Source organism: Lethenteron reissneri, unplaced genomic scaffold (genome assembly GCF_015708825.2).
Source record: "Lethenteron reissneri isolate LAM-NWPU_2019-01 unplaced genomic scaffold, ASM1570882v1 scaffold_146, whole genome shotgun sequence".
Classification (NCBI taxonomy): Eukaryota; Metazoa; Chordata; class Hyperoartia; order Petromyzontiformes; family Petromyzontidae; genus Lethenteron; species Lethenteron reissneri.
Genome location: NW_026891179.1, coordinates 153,286 through 177,267, shown reverse-complemented (window position 1 = coordinate 177,267; position 23,982 = coordinate 153,286). Strand labels below are relative to the sequence as shown.

General features: G+C 45.9%; 1 protein-coding gene across 2 annotated transcripts in view; it reads right to left on the bottom strand.

Moving 5' to 3' along the window:
- LOC133362379 (V-set and immunoglobulin domain-containing protein 1-like) overlaps window positions 1–23,982 on the bottom strand; it is a 66,070-nt gene that overhangs the window by 15,793 nt on the left and 26,295 nt on the right. For both annotated transcript variants that reach the window (XM_061581311.1, XM_061581310.1), the window contains exons 6-9: window positions 21,840–22,038; window positions 17,443–17,585; window positions 12,512–12,710; window positions 3,191–3,371 (exon numbers count right to left, since the gene is read on the bottom strand). In XM_061581311.1, coding sequence (XP_061437295.1) covers window positions 3,191–3,371; window positions 12,512–12,710; window positions 17,443–17,585; window positions 21,840–22,038 — 722 coding nt within the window. The remainder of the gene's footprint in view (window positions 1–3,190; window positions 3,372–12,511; window positions 12,711–17,442; window positions 17,586–21,839; window positions 22,039–23,982) is intronic.

Below are 23,982 nucleotides of genomic sequence, written 5' to 3'. Positions count from 1 at the left end.
GAACGGATCTCTGTCCGCACCATGGTCTGAGCTACTGCTAAGTCCAGGCCCCCAACTGCTCTGTTAGATGGCCCTAACAGGACTCCCTGGTCCCCCCCGTCGATCCCCAGGGGTTTTCGCAACCGCAGGGGTACCAACATTTGCGATCCCGGGGGCACCCGCACAGTCTGAGTTGCCAGCGCCTGAACCGTTGCACAAACCGTGCGTATTTTGGTAGGACTCGTTAAAAATGCAACCCGCCGACCCGACGGAAGTTCAATGCAGGCTTGATCAATGAGAATTTTAATGGGCATTTTAGCCAAAAAGTCCGTGCCCAGTAAACAAGGAACCGCCAGAGACGATGACACAAAAATGGGACCCGTCAATTTGATATCACCAATACAAATAGTGGCCCGAATCTGTCCGATTATTCCCAAGGATCCTCCGTTCGCCACGTAAAACGGTACGTCCACCGGGAGAAGGGGTCGGCATTGGGCGGGGAGGATGTTATAAATAAGGTCCGAAATGATGGTGGCCGACGCACCCATGTCCACCAGCACCCGGACCTTGACCCCGTCAATAAACCCCGTTACTACGGACGACCCGGCCGACGCAGCCACTATCCTGTGGGCCAACTCTGACCATTCGACTGCCCCAGGCCCGTGTACGAACCCCCCTCGCCGAACCGAATCCCCGGTACCCATACGCGGTCCCCCCACCGCGAAGCGGCGACCCGAGTGTGCCGTGTATGTGGACCGAGCGTGTGGGGTGCCGCGACTTGCCGGGGTTTGCTGGGACGACTTGGGGCCTTGGTCGTCGTCCGGACGTGGTCCCGAGGCGCGCTGACGCGGAGCCCAGCACCCGGACGCGACGTGACCCCGGAGGCCGCAGTTGTAACACAAGACCATGGACGTCGTAGGTTTCGGTTGCTCCAGCTTGCGGGATCGTACGGGCGAACGACCCCCCGATCTCCACTCCCCCGGTCTTGAGACGGTGAAGGCCTCCTCCCGAACCGTCGCAGTCTGAGGCTCGGCGCCCGTCGCGGCTGGTGTCGCGATCCCCGCCGATGCACAGATGACCGGCCGCTTTCGCTTGAGGACCTCGTGTGTGTGAATACTTGTCGCCACCCCCAAGGAGCAGATGTCCATCTCATCGGCTGTATTTATGGGCACTCCCAGCCCGTGTGCCAACGCCAGCAGCTGCTCCGTCACCATGGCGTCCTTCCCCTCCTTGTCCATGCGTGGAAAGGCGGCGTCCGCCAGGGCGAGCAGCGATGTGCGATAGGCGAGTGTAGTTTCTCCATCAACCTTACGTCGTTCGTAAAATTGGTGGCGACAGGTCGAGGGCGGTCTGAACACCTTAGCCATGAGATGTAGCGCGGTCTGCAGCGTAGAGCGGGACGACCTTGGGGCGGATGTGAAGGCCGCAAGTGCGTCGTCGTCGAGCATCGCCGGCAGCGCGCGTAGGGCAGTGGTGTCGGACCACCCCGACATCTCCTGATGCGCGAGGAACCTTCGTTGGAAGGCCCCCCAGTCGCCCCCGTCGGCCTTGAACGCCGTGAGCGCGGGCAGTCTCTGTTGGAGGACCTGGTCGTCGTCCCCCGAAGAATGTTTTTCCCGCGCACCGCTGTAGTCAATGAAAATGTCGGCTCCGTCGGCAGGCGCATGGTGGAGAGTCTCGTCGCGCGCCAATGACGCGGGCTGTGTGGAGTGGATGTCTCCGAGCACGTGGTGTCCACGCTTCCCGCCAATTGCAGGTGGACCCTCGAAAATGGCGCCAATTTCAAAACTTTTGGCGTGAAGCGCGTTCTGGCGGGATCCTGGCGGCCGCACTCCCTCCTCCACCCTCGTAGTCGCCGTCCCGGCCCCTGAAGCCGTGATTTCGGACAAAATCGAAGAAGCGGCGGCGAGCAACAACTCCGCCAGGCGGGAGTGTGCTTCCTGAAGGCCGGTGTTGGAGGCGAGCGCAGCGTCGTCCATCGCCGCACGGTGCTGCATCGGTGGCGTCTCATCTTCCTCGCCTCCCGATGCTTGTGGCTCCGGTACGTCGTCGTCTCCCCGATCTCGGTCGTGGGTTCGGGTAGTCTTCCTGGTATCCATCGTTTGTGAAGACAGGTTTACTTCTGACGCCAGTTGTAAAGTAGTCACTTGGCGGGAGACGACCTTGACGGGTAGCACACCTTTTTATTAACACCAAACTGTTACACGGGTGGCAACTGCCACATAACCCACGAGGTTCCCCTGAGCTATACCCACACGGGCTCTCACGCCCCGTAGCTTCTTGGAACACACCCGGCTGGGTTATTAGTCTCGACTCTGGGTCCCACAACCTGGTTCCACATGGACACCAGGCCCCGGGTCCCACAGCCTCGCCTCTGAGCCGCACAGGGTCCCGGCCCTTACAAGGACAGCGGGGCTAGGGTCTCAGGGCCCTATCTCTTCAACTCCGTCTTCGATCTTCAGCTGGTAATAATTCCCCGAGTGCTCTCGCGCGTCCCCCTTTATAGTCCTCCATGCGGACGTCGCTGAGAGCACCCACCCAAGTTGACCAATCACCCAGCGCTCTCTCTACGATCCTCTTTCCCATATCGTGTCTGCGTGCACAACCACGCACCCAGCGCCGCCCCGTGATCCATCACTGTCAGTGTGCGTCAACACCCCCCACACTCGATGTAGCCACGCCCGGCGCGCGCACACCCACGCCCACCCACGCCCCCACCTTGTCGGCGCGCACCGCCACTACACATACATTGGCATGAAGGAAAAAACGTAAGAAAATAATACCCTAAGAAAAGAGACAGAGATAACAAGGAGAGAAAGATGAAGACACGAAAGACTTGGACTCTCAGTGGTGCCGACCCGGGGGTCTCCGTCACGGCCACTATGAGCCACGTGTCACTACTCACCGTGCCCATCACAGTGCAGTTGGCAGTCAGTACGGGGCATAACGAGTGAGAAAACTGCTCGGTAGGCAAAACAACTTGTTAAGTGATCGTCGTTTTCCCATCGAATCCCTCCCCCACGCCTGCCCGTGTTAAAATATGAGATGTAAGTTTTAGCACGACACCTTGCCGCCACAGGACACACGTCGATAAATCGATTGCTCATTTTGTGGGGGGAAACAAAATGTATAAACCATTTCAAATTGTCCGTTATCACTAATCCTCATGGAAAGCACGTTCATTAAAGCGAGTTAACGCCATTTCACTCACTGGACGACTTCTTCTGGTGGTCTGTCACGTCTTGACATCCAGCAGTAAACACCAATTGCAGCAGCAACTCCAATCACAGCAGCAATGCTGACCCCAGCAATGCCTCCAGCATTCAGCCCTCCAGGTGTTGGTGTTGTGGTTGGAGTTGTGGTCGGAGTTGTGGTTGTTGAAGGAACTGGATCTAATGGGCACGCATCCACACGCATGAACAACATGACAGAGATTAAAGATCAAAGATCCCCTGTATAGCTTTAACAGACTGTTGGGTGCAAGTGCAGCACCTATGAAGGCCCTAACGGCCAGAACCACGCCTAGCCACCTGTCTCCCCAGTGGCGAGGTGTAGATACTCATTTGAGGCTGAGTCGACCTAGGGGAGGCCCAGGATCGGTTCAGATAATCGTCACCGGTGTTGGCCCTGAGCAGGGAATCGAACTCGGGTCGCCGGATTCGTAGCACAGCTTGCTAACTGCTACACTACCGCTCCCCACAAAGACAAAATCCCCCATATAGCCTTAACAGACTGTTGAGGCAAGTGCTGGCATGGCACACGAAGGGGTGGGTAGCCAGCACCACGCCCGACCGCCTTTTGTCTCCCAGAGTTGATATTTACACATCGCACCAGGTACTGATTTGAGGCTCAGTCAACCTAGGGGAGGCCCATGACCGGTTTAAATAATCGTCACTGGTGTTGGCCGGGAGTGGGAATTGAACTCGAGAAACGGCTCTGGAGCTCAGCGTAGCGCTAACCGCTGAGCAACTCCTCTGAATTTGAATTCACAAACAGAAGACGCCACATGCACACTCCCGTATTCGCAATATGTACACGCACATAAACGTTTATACAGGCAGTGGCACAGTGGTTCATACCTTTGTGTTGAGTTCAATTACCTTCCATGGCTAACATAACTGGCAAGTGACATATAATAATAAATACCTTTAATGTAGTTTCATTCATGCCAATTTGCATCTCTATCTCGTAAAACTAAACTTTTCTTTATCAAGTAGGGCCAACTGAGCTATATAGCTCTTTTTCAGAACGGACCTGGCCACAAAAATGAAGGAGCTTATCGTGGAATGTTAAATCAGGGAAAAAACAGGACGACCAGGAGAAAACTCCTCATGGCCACGGGAAAGAGACACGCAAACTCCAAATATACAGCAGGCATAAAGGGGTCGGGATCGAACCCACAACCTCCTGTATACCAGGCGAGGTGGTTAACATTTTAAAGTTTGTGGGTGCTATAAATTTCCACGTGATAAGCCACTTTCGTTGAGCCATCATTTGATAGCCATGGTTGCTTCCGAAAAAAAGAGCTACAAGGCTCAGTGGGGCCTTACCTGGTAAATTACAAATAGTTTGTTTTTAAATCGTAACTTCTCAACTAAGCCAGGACACCTTCACATGAGGTATGTGTCTCTCTCTGTATGTCTGTGTCTCTCTTTGCATGTCTGTCTATGCGTCTCCGTGTCTGTGTTTTGCCTCTCTCTCAGAATTAGCAATCTTTGGAAGAACGTAATCAACCAGGTGGGGTGTTGATTGTTGTGTTAGCCGACTGTGTTGTATTGCATTATATTTATAAGTTTACTATGTTTGGTTTTCTAATTCATTCTTATCTGATGACGGTTGCTCGTGTTGTAATCGAAACGTCGTATTTTATTATAATTTTATTTTATATTCTACGTGATTTTACCGAAAGAACCAAAGAGTAATTCCGCAGTCACGAAAGCTTCAAATCTAGTTTGAGTGTCACAAGGTTACGACTCATTTAGACCAATCGGTCAAATGGCCAAAAATGTGCCGTTATATTTATCAGCGTATACCTGGAGGAATAACAAGTATAACCCGTAAAAACAAAGTTTTTCACTATAAATCCTTTATATGCGTGGCGGCTAAGAGTCCTCTCGTCCTCTGGCTTGAGATGGCTGCCACCTATGGGTCAGATGATTGCATGCCAGCATTAAGCAATTACTAATTAAATATAATATTTTTGACCTAAAAAGTGTAAAATTTTGGAAAAATGTTTTTCACGAACATTAATTGTCACGCACAACGAGTCTGTGTGGAAAATGTCAGCTCGATTGGATCACGGGAAGTGGGTTAAAAAACGACCGAAAGATTTGCACGGTCGTAAGCAAGCAAGCAAGCGCGCAAGTGAACTTAATATAAAGGATTTAATAAAGGATTTAAAAAGGCCTTAGGATTTAAAGAATAATAATGATGCATGTTGAACTTATTTCACACCGTACATAGCCAACCATACTAATTGGAGGAGTGGGAGAAGGACAATAAACTAAATACAATAAGTATAACCCGTAAAAACAAAGTTTTTCACTATAAATCCTTTATATGCGTGGCGGCTAGAGTCCTCTCGTCCTCTGGCTTGAGATGGCTGCCACCTATGGGTCAGATGATTGTCTGCCAGTATTAAGCAATTGGTAATCAAATATTTAATTTGTTTTCCCTAAACAGTGTAAAATTTTGGAAAAACATTTTCACGAACATTAATTGTCTCGCACAACGAGTCTGTGTGCAAAATGTCAGCTCGATTGGATCACGGGAAGTGGGTTAAAAAACGACCGAAAGATTTGCACGGTCGTAAGCAAGCAAGCAAGCACGCAAGCACGCAAGCAAGCAAGCGAACTTAATATAAAGGATTTAAAAAGCAGCTTGGCTGCGTATGGTGCGAAAGAAGTTAAACATATTCTTGGTTTTCTTGCTTCTTTCGGTAAAGTCACGTAGAAGGGAAATAATAAAATAATAAAAATAAAACAGGTCTGTCGGAAAGACAGCGTCTGTCTTTCCGACAGACCTGTTCTTCACCTGAGGACGGCTGCTTGCGTTGTGGCCGAAACGTCGTGAGAATTATTTTATTTATTTTTTCCTCCACTGCAGCGCACAGAGCAAACATCTTCATCACTCTAACAACCACAACCTGCAACTTCCGTTCCTTGGAACAACCCCCATCTCGTCTCCCCAAGCCCATCCTGCTGCCACTGCTGCTCCCTGGCAATGCCCTCCAGCTACGACCAGGTGTACTGCAACCCCTATGTCTACACAGACCACGAGCACTACCCCAACCCCTATCACTACCCCTACCACTATGCAAACCCCTATAACTATCCCTACCACTACCCATACCAATACTGGAACCCATACTACGATCAGAACTCCTATCGCTACCTTTACCCCTATTACTATCCCAACCCCTATCGCTATCACTACGCCAAACCCTATCACTACAACTACAAAAACCTCTATCACTACCCCTACCACTACCCCTACCACGATCACTACCCCTATCACTACCCCAAATCATATCACTACCCCAAATCATATCACTACCCCAACCCCCATCATACCCAATCACTACCCCAACTCCTATCACTACCCCTACCATTATCCCAAGCCCGATTACGACCCACACCACTACCACTACCCCTATGACTACCCCTGTTACTATTCCAACCTCATCACTATCCCTATTACTATCCCAACCCCTGTCACTACCCATACCACTACTAGAACACCTATTACTACTCCTATCACTACCACTTTCACTATCCCTACCCCTATCACTACCCTACCCCTATCACTTGCTGATCTTGTCAATGATAATCAAATCCATCACGCTAACTCTGGTCATACTCACAGCGGCTTTTGGATAACCATCAAACAAAGACGGTTACCGCATCAAGCGTTTTCAGATGCGTTTCTAGAATGTTCTTCATTCCGATATAAGGAAGCCATTGAAGCTATGCACTTACTAATCATCTTATTTGAAAACTAATTTCTTTTGAACTGCTTTTTGTGTTTAGTTTTTTATCCTTCCCCCCACACCTTCGATTAGCATGGTTGGCTACGTACGGTGCGAAAGAAGTTCAACATACATACATACTGTACATTACTACCCCAATCCCTTTCACTACCCCAACCCATATCACCACTCCAACTCTTATGAACATGAGACCAGAACGGTTTTTAGATTCCCATATTAGTTATAATATAAAGACCTCATTTGAGAAGGTGAGGGACATCACCAAACTGTGATACATTCTGCGTAACAAAAATGCTGAGATGTTTCGTACTTCTGATTTCTCTCGGTTAGATTCCTATCACAAAAACTGGGATTTTCTGATTCCAAGCAACGTTGGCTCTAACTGGTTACATTTTTTGGGCAGCCAGAGTGCTCAGACACTCTCACACACACATGCACGTGTGCGTCACTCACTCCATTTCGTAAACCACTGCATCAGCTCCCTGTTAAATTCAAGATGAATTTCACATTTCTGCTTACCACTTATGGTTTGGGCCGTAAAATTCACAATAACTGGTATGCATTGTTGCTGAGAGTCGCAAATTGAATTCCGTAGTTGCTGACCTCTTGGTAGTGTTGCTCTCGTGCTCCCTGCCCTGGTTTTGGTATTGCAAGTCACATCATGAATGCTGCCAAATCTGCTCGTTGTTGTGTTTAGTTTATTGTCCTTCCCCCGCACATCTGATTAGCATGGTTCGCTACGTACGGTGAAATTTAAGTTCAAAATACATACAGACATACGCAAACAAATATGTAAATTGAAATATAACAATTTTTTGTGTATTTGTGTTGTCAGAGCCTTGCCACCTGCCATTGACAAATACATAAAATTGTAACATATACAGTACTAGTGTAATGCGGGCGTGGACGACCTTCCGGAGGTGACGTCATGGGGGGAGGAGTTACGTCACGTGGGGGAGAGGGTTCAGGTCTATAAGGGGGAAACCAGGAAGCAGTAGGGGAGTGATCGGAGACTGGGAAAGTGTAAGGCCACGCAGGGCGGAGTGGGGAAGAGAGAGAGTGGCGAGATCGCTACACACACAGACCCCGAGGATCGGCACCGTCGGCCAACGGTGACCGACCCCGGGGCTGGAGGAGCAGTGAGGAGGCTGCAAAGAGAGCAGCGGGTCTGCAAGGGTGGAGTTAGGCAGCGGATACGGACGCGAGTGACACGGGTATTGGGGCGGTGTTGTCTCAGTCCAAGGGTGGTGTGGAACGCGTGGTGGCGTATGGTAGCCGGGTTTTGTCTCCCGCTGAGACCCGCTACTGCGTCACACGCAGGGAACTTTTGGCTATTGTTTTTTTTCTCCGCCAATTTCGACCGTACCTGTACGGCCGTTCGTTTATTGTTCGCACGGATCATGCGGCCTTGCAATATGCTCTTAAAATGGACCAACCATCTGGCCAGCTGGCGCGGTGGTTGGACACGCTGCAAGAATTTTCCTTCCAAATTCACCATCGGAAGGGAGTGCGTCATGCTAATGCGGACGCACTTTCCATGCTGCCACAGCGATCCCCTTGCGCGTGTGCGTCGGGGACGCATAGGTGTGGCCCGATTCAGCACCCCCCTCAGCCTGTCGCGTTGGCAGTCGAGGTGCCTGAAGCTCCGCTTGAGCCGGGGCCGGCTGATGGGGGACCGGCTGATGGCATTTTACATCTTCCAAGGTCCGTGTGGATCCGAGAACAAATGTTGGATGATTCTTTGGTGACATTACGTAAGCGGCCAGTGAAGGGAGAGGGGGATCTCTGTGCGGGGGGTGTGCCGGAAACTGCTCTCCGTGATGGCTTGTTGATGTGGAGGGATGGAATACAGGAACGCTGGCGTCTTGTTGTACCGGCATCATTGCGGTACGAATTGATTAGGACTCTGCATTGTGACACGCTTTTACATCTGGGGGTGCAAAAGACCCTATTGACGCTGCAGCGAGATTACTATTGGCACGGCATGACGACGGATGTCGTCGGACACGTTCGTGCGTGTCCCGATTGTGCCCGCCGTAAGCCACCTACACATCCATATGTGCCGCCTATACAATCTATTCAAGTGTCTAGAGTTAATGAGTTGGTGGCGTTAGATATTTTGGGAACCTTTCCGCCATCCGCTAGGGGAAATAAATATTTGCTGGTAGGGGTGGAGTACCTCTCCCGCTGGCCGATGGCCTGGCCCTTGCCTGACCAGTCAGCGGCGTCTATCACAGACGCCTTTCTATTTGGGTATGTTATGGACAAGAGGGCGCCGGAGAGGCTCCTTACGGACCAAGGCCGGAATTTTTCGTCTAAATTGTTGGGGGAGGTGTGTGCGGCTCTTGGAACAAAGAAAATTCAGGACATCTCCCTACCACCCGCAAATGGATGGTATGGTGGAACGGCTAAATCGGACTCTGTCCGCCATGTTGTGCCATACGGTTAGTGAAAAACAATCGGATTGGGATTTGCATATCCCTGGGGTGCTTTCTGCGTACCGGATGACGCCACACGCGGCTACAGGATATTCGCCGTTTTTTCTTATGTACGGTCGTGAAAACGTACCGCCGATTAATGAACAGTTGGGAACCGGAGCGAGGGGACCTGCTAAGCCTCTTCCTGACTATATTCAGGACACCGTTCGCCGAGTCACCGTGGCGCGGGAAGGGGCCCGCATGGCTACGGCCAAAGCCCAGGCTTAGAATGAGAGGTGTGCACGACGTTCAAAAGGGGAATGCCCCTGGAAACCGGGGGACCTGGCCTGGCTTCATTGTCCACAGGTGCGGCCAGGTACCTCTCCTAAGTTGCACAAACCATGGCAGGGGCCGGTTCGCCTCATTGAGGTTCCCAACCCACAGTCGGCGCGTGTTCGGTTTGGATCTCGGCGTTGGTTCGTCCACACATCTCGGTTGAAACCATACGTGGCCCCTCGACCTGATGCGTCATCTCCTGAGATTGCCTTGCCGGGGTCTGTTGCTGCCGACGCGCCTTTGCCTGTGCCTGCTGACCTTGCAAGAGCGCCTACACCTTCGATTAGCATGGTTGGCTACGTACGGTGCGAAAGAAGTTCAACATACATACATACTGTACATTACTACCCCAATCCCTTTCACTACCCCAACCCATATCACCACTCCAACTCTTATGAACATAATACCAGAACGGTTTTTAGATTCCCATATTAGTTATAATATAAAGACCTCATTTGAGAAGGTGAGGGACATCACCAAACTGTGATACATTCTGCGTAACAAAAATGCTGAGATGTTTCGTACTTCTGATTTCTCTCGGTTAGATTCCTATCACAAAAACTGGGATTTTCTGATTCCAAGCAACGTTGGCTCTAACTGGTTACATTTTTTTGGGCAGCCAGAGTGCTCAGACACTCTCACACACACATGCACGTGTGCGTCACTCACTCCATTTCGTAAACCACTGCATCAGCTCCCTGTTAAATTCAAGATGAATTTCACATTTCTGCTTACCACTTATGGTTTGGGCCGTAATATTCACAATAACTGGTATGCATTGTTGCTGAGAGTCGCAAATTGAATTCCGTAGTTGCTGACCTTTTGGTAGTGTTGCTCTCGTGCTCCCTGCCCTGGTTTTGGTATTTCAAGTCACATCATGAATGCTGCCAAATCTGCTCGTTGTTGTGTTTAGTTTATTGTCCTTCCCCCGCACATCTGATTAGCATGGTTCGCTACGTACGGTGAAATTTAAGTTCACAATACATACAGACATACGCAAACAAATATGTAAATTGAAATATAACAATTTTTTGTGTATTTGTGTTGTCAGAGCCTTGCCACCTGCCATTGACAAATACATAAAATTGTAACATATACAGTACTAGTGTAATGCGGGCAGTGGACGACCTTCCGGAGGTGACGTCATGGGGGGAGGAGTTACGTCACGTGGGGGAGAGGGTTCAGGTCTATAAGGGGGGAAACCGGAAGCAGTAGGGGAGTGATCGGAGACTGGGAAAGTGTAAGGCCACGCAGGGCGGAGTGGGGAAGAGAGAGAGTGGCGAGATCGCCACACACACAGACCCCGAGGATCGGCACCGTCGGCCAACGATGACCGACCCCGGGGCTGGAGGAGCAGCGAGGAGGCTGCAAAGAGAGCAGCGGGTCTGCAAGGATGGAGTTGGGCAGCGGGGGTCTGCACGACGAGACAGCAGCGGGTCTGCAAGGAGGGAAGTGGGCTACGTGAGCGATAGCAGCCTGGGGCTGCAGAGCGAAGAGTAAGGGGGAGTGCCGTGAGGGAAAAGAGATCGAACCCAAATAAAGGACACAGGACAGAGAGAAGCGTCCGAGTCTTTTATTACACTAGCATTCAGCGTGTTGATTGCTGTTGAAAAAAAATACTTCCTGAATTTTGCCCTGAAGATGATTTGGGCAGTTTAAAGTGACGTGTCCTATATAAAAAATTAACTGTGGACTCTTTTTCTTTTAATTTTACCAGTTAAGGCTCACTGAGCCATTTAGCTCTTTTTTCAGAAGCAACCTGGCCACAAATTAAAGCTCAACGAAGTGAGTTATAATGTGGATATTTATAACAGACACTCTTGAAACTCGTTATGATTCTAAATGTGGAGAGAAAAACTGGAGAACCCAGAGAAAATCCACGCAACCACGGGGAGAGAGAGATACACAAACTCCAAATTTATAACAGGCTTCATGATCGGGATCGAACCCACGACCTCCTGTATACCAGGTGAGGTAATTAACATCTCCTAGCCCCCTTGGCGCCCCTATCTCGTGCCGTTTTTTATTCTGACACTGATGAGACAAGGCCATGACGAAGGCTGTCTCTGGCGTAAGCCAATCGGCTTCAAAGACAATGCATGGCTTACTTTAGAATGTATTTCAGAGAATTCTGGGATGCCCCGAGTTAAGATTGGAACAGGAAGGACAATTCAATTGTCTTGAATTGGTAAGGGAGACTTTAAACTAAAATATAAAAACTATATTTTTTTGACAGTGAAGCCCCATAGACCTACATAACTCTTATTCAGAACCGATCTGGCCATCACAAATGATAGCTCAACAAAGTTGCTTATCATCGCGTCGCAATGTATTGCAGCCAAATACTCTGAACACGTTGTGACGTTGTTTCTAAATGTGGGGGTGAAAACCGGAGGACCGAGAGAAAAATCCATGTTACCACTGGGAGATGATAATACACTGATCCTCATTAACAGTCTAAAATATACATTTTAATAACCAAATCTCTTTCTCAATCTTTTATTGACCCTGTCACAACGTTTGACACGATTCGAAGGTTTATTCAGTCTACTGATACTTTGATTTAAAGCTTCTGTGACTGCAGGGATTCATATTCTTTGTTCTTTCGGTAAAGTCACGTAGAAGGGAAATAATAAAATAATAAAAAGTATAAAACAATAAAAACATATTTTTATTGATTCTAAATGTGGAGAGACCTGTTTTATTTCGATTCATTTTTTTTATATACCACACACTATCGGTGTAACTACAAATACGTTCAAATATTACTATTGGCGGATGCGATACAGACCCGGTGATGCTTCTTGTACTCTCAGCTGTAGAGTCTTGCTGCCTTGTTTGAGAGAGGGGAGAAGTGTGACCTCACAGCGGTAGGGACCAGAGTCGTCGTTCTGGATGTTGCTCATGGAGATGGACGCATCACACTTGGACTCGTCTCCCATCCACTTCACCCGCGGTTCATTCAAGCTCCGGAGTTCGATCTTATATATCTGGAAGCACAAAAGCATAGAGCAACATTGTCTTAGTTAACGGGTAAAAAGTGTGCAAACCCATCACGCGTCAACGATACTTTAACAATACGGTAGATCATCAATAATTATCCGGCAGCTTTAGTGGGGGAAGGGGGCGCCGTATTTTTTTTGTTAAACAGATAATCATTAAATTATTATTTTAAATAGTTTATTTTTGCGCTTACTTCTAAACAGTATGCATTAGGTGTTGTGTATATATTTTTTGTGTTTTAAATGTGTTTACTATAAGAAATTGGCATAAATAAAAATATACTAATAGGGAAATAGAAATATTCTGGAAAAAAAAGTTACTGTATTTGTTGCACGGTACTCACCACGACAATCTCGACGACTCCGCATGAGATGATGTACGGAGTTCTACGCTCGTGTTTCATCACAACCATGTTTATGACGATCGCCCGACTGATGCAGCCTTTAGACTGGGTGCTCCGGCGAACGACGAATTACACGGAACTTTTTTTAGGCAGCACCGTGTACATTTTCTGTTTTTAGTACCGTAGTTATTTGTCGTGAAAAAATGTATACATATGTAGTGACATAAGAGGGGAGGGACTGCTGGGGACTCTGGGACCCTAGGCAACCCAGACGCTTAAGCCCCTTGGCGCCAGGCACTAGGTTCCCAGGCAACCCAGACGCTTAAGCCTCTTGGCGCCAGGCGCTAGGTTCCCAGGCAACCCAGACGCTTAAGCCCCTTGGCACCAGGCGCTAGGTTCCCAGGCAATCCAGATGCTTAAGCCCCTTGGCGCCACCAACGGGGGGGGTGCTGTGTGTGCTCTGTGGGATATCTGGGGGCGACCACAACCCCACCCCTCGTTGGGGACGAGGCATAAAAGGGCAGCTCCCTGGACGATCGAGGCCAGTTGTAGCTCAAGACCCAAGACCCAAGACCAGCCATCTCAGGACCCTGGGACGATGTGAGGGCCAGTGGTGGGACTCTGGAACTCCCTGCTCTACGTCCTAGTGAGGGCGAGTTCCAGAGCGTAGCCAGAGTAGTGTATCTAGGCTGTGTACCTAGGCTGTGTACCTAGGCTGTAACAGAGTATCAGGACTGTTGAAGTGTTGGATTGTAATAAAGAAGTTACCTCTACAAGTGTCTCCGGAACCTGTTACACATATATACGTACAGCATTTTCATCAAGCTGGATGGAGTGTACAATGAACTGTATATATTTGACACTGAAATCAAGAATAGCTACTTTTTTTCGTCACGCACACGGTGCCGATTGACCCGCCTTTGCCAATTTCGTTGGATCAGTCCGGGACCGCCGGATAATGTTGGAAGCTGGATAATCGCGCACTGCATAATCGATGGTAATCTGTACATGAATCATGCTGCTCATCACGTATTGAAATATATTTCTCTTTTTAAAATAGTTTTTATTGTATTTCAATCTTATTCTTTCATATGGCTGATATAGATACTGAGCAACAACTAAAATGTCACATTCGGGTGGTCAAGCCAGATAACTGCGTCAGGAGGAGTGGAGTATATGGCTGTGATCTCTCCTCCGTATTTGTGGATTGGGGCTTTGACGTCGTCATACATTGTACGGTCTCAGCTCTGGATGACCACAGTCGCATACTCCTGGAAAGTTTATAATTACCCATTTGTGCATCAGGTATCCGCATCTTCTGCAGCCGTGGTTTATGCAGTGGGTGATGTGGTTTTAGGGTGGACCATGAGCCCGGTACGGAGCACGAACCGCGACGCAGGGAGGAAGGACGCTACAGAATCTCCGCTGGGACAGAGGTCCCCAACTCTGGGGCTACGGGGTTTAGAGGGAGGGAGATTGAGGCTCTGCCCCATTATCCGGCTTCCAAAATTATCCGGTTGATCCGGAGAAACCGGCAAAAAGCGCTCCAAAGGCTGTTAACCAGGTCCGGCGAACGGCACCAAGTGCGTATGATACAAACACAAGTACCTACAGTATATTTGATTTCAGTGTCAAATATTATATCAAGTATATTATACACCACATATAACTTAAACAATGAAAATACTGCACGTGTATACATCACCCCATGCAGATTATTCGAGATTGGAGTGGTAAGTACGGTACAGTAAATTCAGTAGCTTTTTAAAGTAGAATGTTTATTTTAGCCTATTTGTTTATTAATGACCATTTCATCTTCTTGGTACTTTCGGTAAAGTCACGTAGAATGGAAATAATAAAATAATAAAAATAAAACATAATAAAATAATTCTCACGACGTTTCGGCCACAACGCAAGTAGCCATCCTCAGGTGGAGAACAGGTCTGTCGAGGAGACTCTGTCCGAAACGTCGTGAGAATTATTTTATTATGTTTTATTATTATTATTATTTTATTATTTCCATTCTACGTGACTTTACCGAAAGAACCAAGAAGATGAATCCCTGCAGTCACGAAAGCTTTAAATCGAAAAATGACAATTTCACTTAGTAAAAACATTAAAAACACAAAAAAACACATCCACTAACACTAGACCACGTTATTTAATGCAAGGACATTTTTTATCATGTTGATTTAGTGATTATCCGGCGTTTTTGAAAATCCGGCGCCCCCCCCCCCCCACCCTGGAAGCCACTGGATAATCGGTTATCTACTTATATGTGGGGAAGGACAAGATGAGGAAGGAAGAACTTACGTAAGATTTTGAGAGAATTGGGGATGTTCATATTTCTCTTTATTAATCCTCTGTGGAATTGGCAGCTGTCTGGTGAATCAGGAGGCTGTCAGTTCACTGTTCACCCCTTCCCACATTCAATTTGTGAAGCAACATTTTATGTTGTATTCTTCTTGGCCTCTTTTTTCAACATCCTACCTACCTTCCAGAACTTGCTTCATCACGCTTTCATCTCCTACATTGTAACATATATATTGCCTCTTCCGCATTTTTAAATTATATTTGACTCCTAAATTTCGATTTAAAGCTTTCGTGACTGCAGGGATTCATCTTCTTGGTTCTTTCGGTAAAGACTTTACCAAAAGAACCAAGAAGATTTGACTTCTACTTAACATTTTCAAGAACTTACTCATTAACTCGTACAGCGTGTTAATATACTAATCTTGCTGATTTTCATAACCACATCTCGAGACTTCACCGAGCGTCTTGTCTTCCTTTCTAAAATTTCAAGTTCCTGCTCCGCACAGCAACCACACTGCACGCCAGTATCGTCACGGGCGTCTGTTTCAACGCTCTATTTTCTCTCTTCACTGTCGAGAGATAATTGGAAATCATGAAGAGCTCATTACTGCTGACGAATGCTAATCTTTGAGCCCATTTAATCTTTGTTTTTAACTTTGATTCCAATGGCATCCAGCAACGTACCAACTGCTGGGGAATTGTCTTGTCTCAGACTGCATGGGAACTACGCAGAATGGAGGCTGCACTGAGTTGTGTTGGTCCAGCAGGGGTGTGACATTTTAAGTCATGAAATGTTTTTCTCCCCCCCCCCCCAACACCCGGTTGTATCCTTACTGTGTTATTGGTGTCATGTCAAGGAGTAAAGTGTCGCTTTTAAAATCTCGCAGAGCAGTGCCAACCTTTCATTTTAGAGAGAACTAACGTGGATCCATGTCAACGCTTATTGTTGGGTTAGATCGCATAAATGTAAATGTGTTGTAAACATTACCTCCACCCGACAAAGCCAAATCGGTGAGGTTAGTCACTTGAATAAAACGTGACAATTAGTTACTACTTCAGCACAGCGGCTGTGTTGGAGAGTTAAACTCACAACAATGTTTACAATGCGAGTAATTGTGACGTTTCGCTGGTGATTACAACCAGCACCATCATCGGGCGATTGCCAGAATTGTGAATAAGTCTTCCTACTTCCGCCCTAAAATTCACTCGTGCGATCTAACCCAAAAACACGTCGTCACGAATAATAATATTAGTTGAGAATATCCTTCCTGTTAAATTGACGTGGAGCTGGATGACCGCCGTTAACTATGAGGGTTTCCTTTCTACCTGGTCCACACACACAGAGAGGGCAGCGCCTTTCCCCACACTCACCACACCACCAAAGAGCAGTGGCGATGATCAGCTCAAGTCGTAGCCAGGTGACTTCGTATTGGTATATGTTTTTGCCTTTTATTTAACAAAACGCGAGGCACGTTACAGCCCTTTGCATGGTTCACAAAGCTCCTGGGAGTCGCCAATCGCACGAGGAGAAGAACTGTCGTGATGAAACTGAGCCAGCCATATGCAGGGAGTGAGAGTCGAGGTTGTCATGGCTGAGATAGTTTGAGGGGAAGTAAAACCCCAACCTAATGAGGGAAAATCTAGGCCAGCAAGGGGGAAGGAAATTGGATAAAGGGCAGATGGTGGGGGGGGGACAAAGACACATCCCATGAAAACAAATAATCTACATGAGGCCTTTGGGTGCTCATACTTTCCCTCCACCTTTCTGAGTTCAGCTCCCTTTTAACCACCGAGTGGGGAGGGGGGGATGCTGCATCGTATTATTGACAACTTCTTTTGCACCATACATAGCCAACCGTATCTAATCGTAGGTGCTTGCTCTTGCATGGCGGAGAGACTACTCGCTTCAAGCAGCGCAGTGGTACTATGCCACCCCAAAGATTCAGCAGAAGAGAACCTCGTTACAATAAAGGAATCCAGCCATGCCTCCAGAGAGATGTCTTCACCCGTGGGGGGAACGGGAGGAACGCGCTGCTTGCAATGCACCACTCGCCAACACTGACCTTTTTCTTTTCTCCGTTTATGGTCTTGTACCACTCCACCAGCGTGTCGTTATTGCCCTTGACGCCACAGAAGTAGGAGCATGGCAGGAAGGCGGTGTCTCCTTGCACCGCCGTAACTTCCTCAGGGGCACGGACTACCAGAACTATGAATAAAACCAGACAGGATATATTTGATTAAAATTGAAACGACCGCACACTCATTGCATGGCCCAGGTGAGGAAGAAACCTGGATTCGAACCCAGGCCCTCGGTAGCATTGACTGAGTGTTGTGACACGTCCTTGATGAATCCACTGATGCAAACAAACAATTTATATTTTTTAAGGTTCAAGGCCCACTGAGCTATGTAGTTCTTATTCAGAAGTGACTGACTATATAGCTATCACACGGAAATGCATAGCAGCCAAATACTTTAAAACTGGTAACGTTGATTTTAAATTTGGAGGTAAACACCATAGGAGCCATGGGCAGATAGCCCGTAGTAGTTGTGTGTTCATTGCACATTTAGTCATTTGTTTCCACTTTCCTCTGTCTTGTAGTGCCAATATGGCTCAAGTAGTGGCCACATCTTTCTGGCACCAATCTCCGAATGTCGTCGTTAAGCTATTCTCTGTTAAAAATCCCCCTCTCTTACCGGTTACTTCCATTTTTCAGAACAACACTACCCAACTTTTTTATTTTCCCATTGTCCATCCTTTCTACATACGTGTGTGTGTGTCTCCAAACAGCACCAGTATCCATTCTATTTGCTGCTCATCCAACAAATCCAACGGCCACGTTCGAATTAAAACACCAAACAACTCGAGCCGTTGCGGGTGCGTCCATCCGCCTGTCTCACCTCTAGTCTCGGAGACTCTCAGTCTGACCACACTGAAGCCCTCATCCCAACCCCTTTCACTACCCATACCACTACTAGAACACCTATCACTACCACTTTCACTATCCCTACCCCTATCACTACCCTACCCCTATCACTACCCTACCCCTATCACTTGCTGATCTTGTCAATACCTTGCTGATCTCGTCAATGATAATCAAATCCATCACGCTAACTCTGGTCATACTCACAGCGGCGTTTGGATAACCATAAAACAAAGACGGTTACCGCATCAAGCATTTTCAGATGCGTTTCTAGAATGTTCTTCATTCCGATATAAGGAACCCAGTGAAGCTATGCACTTTCTAATCATCTCATTTGAAAACTAATTTCTTTTGAACTGCTTTTTGTGTTTAGTTTTTTATCCTTCCCCCCACACCTTCGATTAGCATGGTTGGCTACGTACGATGCGAAAGAAGTTCAACATACATACATACTGTACATTACTACCCCAATCCCTTTCACTACCCCAACCCATATCACCACTCCAACTCCTATGAACATGAGACCAGAACGGTTTTTAGATTCCCATATTAGTTATAATATAAAGACCTCATTTGAGAAGGTGAGGGACATCACCCAACTGTGATACATTCTGCTTAACAAAAATGCTGAGATGTTTCGTACCTCTGATATCTCTCGGTTAGATTCCTATCACAAAAACTGGGATTTTCTGATTCCAAGCGACGTTGGCTCTAACTGGTTACATTTTTTTGGGCAGCCAGAGTGCTCAGACACTCTCACACACACATGCACGTGTGTGTCACTCACTCCATTTCGTAAACCACTGCATCAGCTCCCTGTTAAATTCAAGATGAATTTCACATTTATGCTTACCACTTATGGTTTGGGCCGTGATATTCACAATAACTGGGACGCCTTGTTGCTGAGAGTCGCAAATTGAATTCCGTAGATGCTGTCCTCTTGGTAGTGTTGCTCGCGTGCTCCCTGCCCTGATTTTGGTATTTCAAGCCACATCATGAATGCTGCCAAAACTGCTCGTTGTTGTGTTAAGTTTATTGTCCTTCCCCCGCACATCTGATTAGCATGGTTGGCTACGTACGGTGAAATTTAAGTTCGAAATACATACAGACATACGCAAACAAATCTGTAAATTGAAATGTAACAACAAATTTGTGTGTATTTGTGTTGTCAGACCCTTGCCGCCTGCTATTGACAAATACATAAAATTGTAACATATACAGTACTAGCATTCAGCGTGTTGATTGCTGTTGAAAAAAAATTGCTTCCTGATTTTTGACCTGAAGATGATTTGGGCAGTTTCAAGTGAAGCGTCCTAAAAAATAAAAATAAACTGTGGACTTTTTTTCTTTTAATTTTACCAGTTAAGGCTCACTGAGCCATTTAGCTCTTTTTCAGAAGCAACCTGGCCACAAATGAAAACTCAACGAAGTGGGTTATAATGTGGACATTTATAACAGATACATTCTTGAAACTCGTTTTGATTCTAAATGTGGAGGGGAAAACTGGAGAACCCAGAGAAAATCCACGCAACCACGGGGAGAGAGAGATACACAAACTCCAAATTTATAACAGGCTTCATGATCGGGATCGAACCCACGACCTCCTGTATACCAGGTGAGGTAGTTAACATCTCCTAGCCCCCTTGGCGCTCCTATCTCGTGCCGTTTTTTAGTCTGACACTGATGAGACAAGGCCATGACGAAGGCTGTCTCTGGCGTAGGCCAATCAGTTTCAAAGACAATGCATGGCTTATTTTAGAATGTATTTCAGGACATTCTGGGATGCCCTGAGTTAAGATTGGAACAGAAAGGACAATTCAATTGTCTTGAATTGGTAAGAGAGACTTTAAACTAAAATATAAAAACTATATATTGTTTTACCAGTAAAGCCCCATAGACCTACATAACTCTCTTTCAGAACCGATCTGGCCATCACAAATGATAGCTCAACAAAGTTGATTATCATCACGTCGCAAAATGTATTGAAGCCAAATACTCTGAACACGTTGTGACGTTGTTTCTAAATGTGGGGGTGAAAACCGGAGGACCGAGAGAAAAATCCATGTTACCACTGGGAGATGATAATACACTGATCCTCATTAACAGTCTAAAATATACATTTTAATAACCAAATCTCTTTCTCAATCTTTTATTGACCCTGTCACAACGTTTGACACGATTCGAAGGTTTATTCAGTCTACTGATACTTTGATTTAAAGCTTCTGTGACTGCAGGGATATATAATATAAAAAATATAAAACAATAAAAATATTTTTTATTGTTTTATATTTTTATTATTTTATTATTTCCCTTCTACGTGACTTTACCGAAAGAACCAAGACTACTGATACTTGCTAAAAAAGATCAATATTGACCGTTGAATTAGGTCCCGTTGAATCAAAGAACCGTCCGACCAAGTCTCGGGCACGAGTAGAAATCTGCCTTTGGAACATGGAGCCGGCCAATCGTCATCATGCTGGGTTGCTGCTATATGGCATCAGACTGTGAATAAGCTTTGTGTTCAGGCCGCTCATAACCACTCATCTTCTGACCGCTTCAAAATCACGAGAAACTGATTTCGATTATCACCACCACCAACACCCCGCAAGATTTACTTACTGTGGTTGCGAATAGAGGGAAAATACGAATTTATTTCGACAAGATTTTCTTACTGTGGTGCGAATAGAGGGAAAATACTAATACTGGTAGGAACGAAGTGAACCAGCCTACAATAGATTATATCGTCCGTCCGTCCGTCCGTCCGATGTCCGATTAGGTGTAGCAACATCGCCCCCTACTGCAAACACTTGGCAGGACCCTACAAAAACCTTTAGACTCAGTGAGGCTTTCCTGGCTAAACAAGTGTAACATTCCCTTATAATTCCTGATATTGTTTTTAATTAAAACATTTCAATTACAAATTAACTCACAGCGGCCTACCTGGCTAAACAAGTGTAACATTCCCTTATAATTCCCTGACATTGTTTTTAATTAAAATATTTAAATTACAAATTAACTCACAGCGGCCTAAAGCCTACAGCTAGGCCTAAAGCCTAGAAACTAGGCCTCAAACTCTCCCTTCATATCGTACCCCCGCGTGTGTGAAAGGGAGTTAATGTTTAACAATGTTACATTCCCTGATGTTTTTAAATAGAAACATTTAAATTTAAAGCTTTTACATTAATAATTAAAACATTTAAATAAAAAATTAACTCACAGCGACCTAAAGCCTACAGCTAGGCCTAAAGCCTAGAAGTAGGCCTCAAACTCTCCCTTCGTATCGTCCGATTAGGTGTAGCAACATCGCCCCCTACTGCAAACACTTGGCAGGACCCTACAAAAACCTTTAGAATCAGTGCGGCTTTCCTGGCTAAACAAGTCTAATAATACATTATGTTTATATTCTTTGGTTATTCGTTCCTACCAGCCCACCCCGCAGGGACCTGTTTTATTTCGATTAATTTTTTTTATATACCACACACTATCGGTGTAACTACAAATACGTTCAAATATTACTATTGGCGGATGCGATACAGACCTGGTGATGCTTCTTGTACTCTCAGCTGTTGAGTCTTGCTGCCTTGTTTGAGAGAGGGGAGAAGTGTGACCTCACAGCGGTAGGGACCAGAGTCGTCGTTCTGGATGTTGCTCATGGAGATGGACGCATCACACTTGGACTCGTCTCCCATCCACTTCACCCGCGGTTCATTCAAGCTCCGGAGTTCGATCTTAAATATCTGGAAGCACAAAAGCATAGAGCAACAATGTCTTAGTTAATGGGTAAAAAGTGTGCAAACCTATCACGCGTCAACGATACTTTAAATCAGTGACGACAAAAAATGGACAATACGGTAGATCATCAATAATTATCCGGCAGCTTTAGTGGGGGAAGGGGGCGCCGTATTTTTTTTTTTATAACGGATAATCATTAAATTATTATTTAAAATAGTTTATTTTTGCGCTTACTTCTAAACAGTATGTATTAGGTGTTGTGTATATATTTTTTGGTGTTTTAAATGTGTTTACTATAAGGAATTGGCATAAATAAAATATACTAATAAGGAAAAAGAAATATTTTGGAAAAAAAAGTTACTGTATTTGCTGCATGGTACTTACCACGACAATATCGACGACTCCGCATGAGATGATGTACGGAGTTCTACGCTCGTGTTTCATCACAACCATGTTTTTGACGATCGCCCGACTGATGCAGCCTTTAGACTGGGTGCTCCCGCGAACGCCGAATTACACGGCACTTTTTTTAGGCAGCACCGTGTACATTTTCTGTTTTTAGTACCGTAGTTATTTGTCGTGAAAAAATGTATACATATGTAAAGGAAATTAAAATTAATAAAAGTAAAATAAAATAAAAATCACGACGTTTCGGAGACAACACAAGCTTCCATCTTCAGGTGGAACCGTCACAGCCCGACAGCTGTATCAAGTAAATGAGAGATTACAGGAGATACCACTCCGTGTATATAATGGTTGAGGGGGGGGGAAGGGCCAGGAATGGCCCACTTTTTATTATTATGGTAAGGTGCGGCTTGAGACTATGAATAGACTGCATAACAAAAGACTGAGCCGTTATTATGGAGAGGTTCGGTTTGTGACTACGCCTAGCCTACATAACAAAAGTGTGAAAAAAGAAAGCTAAACCTGGTAGAAAGCTAAACCTGGTAAAACAAAATTGGCTGTCCATCAGTAACCTGCAATAGTTTTCTGCCAAATAAGATGGTCCAAATAAGTGTAATTAAATATTTTTTTGCATGGTTAATCACATCTTTCCAATGATTAAAGGTGCGGCTTGAGACTATGAATAGACTGCATAACAAAAGACTGAGCCTTTATTATGGAGAGGTTCGATTTGTGACTACGCCTGGCCTACATAACAAAAGTGTGAAAAAAGAAAGCTAAACCTGGTAGAAAGCTAAACAGTAACCTGTAATAGTTTTCTGATACAAACACAAGTACGTACAGTATATTTGATTTCAGTGTCAAATATTATATCAAGTATATTATACACCACATATAACTTAAACAATGAAAATACTGCACGTGTATACATCACCCCATGCAGATTATTCGAGATTGGAGTGGTAAGTACGGTACAGTAAATTCAGTAGCTTTTTAAAGTAGAATGTTTATTTTAGCCTATTTGTTTATTAATGACCATTTCATCTTCTTGGTACTTTCGGTAAAGTCACGTAGAATGGAAATAATAAAATAATAAAAATAAAACATAATAAAATAATTCTCACGACGTTTCGGCCACAACGCAAGTAGCCATCCTCAGGTGGAGAACAGGTCTGTCGAGGAGACTCTGTCCGAAACGTCGTGAGAATTATTTTATTATGTTTTATTATTATTATTATTTTATTATTTCCATTCTACGTGACTTTACCGAAAGAACCAAGAAGATGAATCCCTGCAGTCACGAAAGCTTTAAATCGAAAAATGACAATTTCACTTAGTAAAAACATTAAAAACACAAAAAAACACATCCACTAACACTAGACCACGTTATTTAATGCAAGGACATTTTTTATCATGTTGATTTAGTGATTATCCGGCGTTTTTGAAAATCTGGCGCCCCCCCCCCCCACCCTGGAAGCCACTGGATAATCGGTTATCTACTTATATGTGGGGAAGGACAAGATGAGGAAGGAAGAACTTACGTA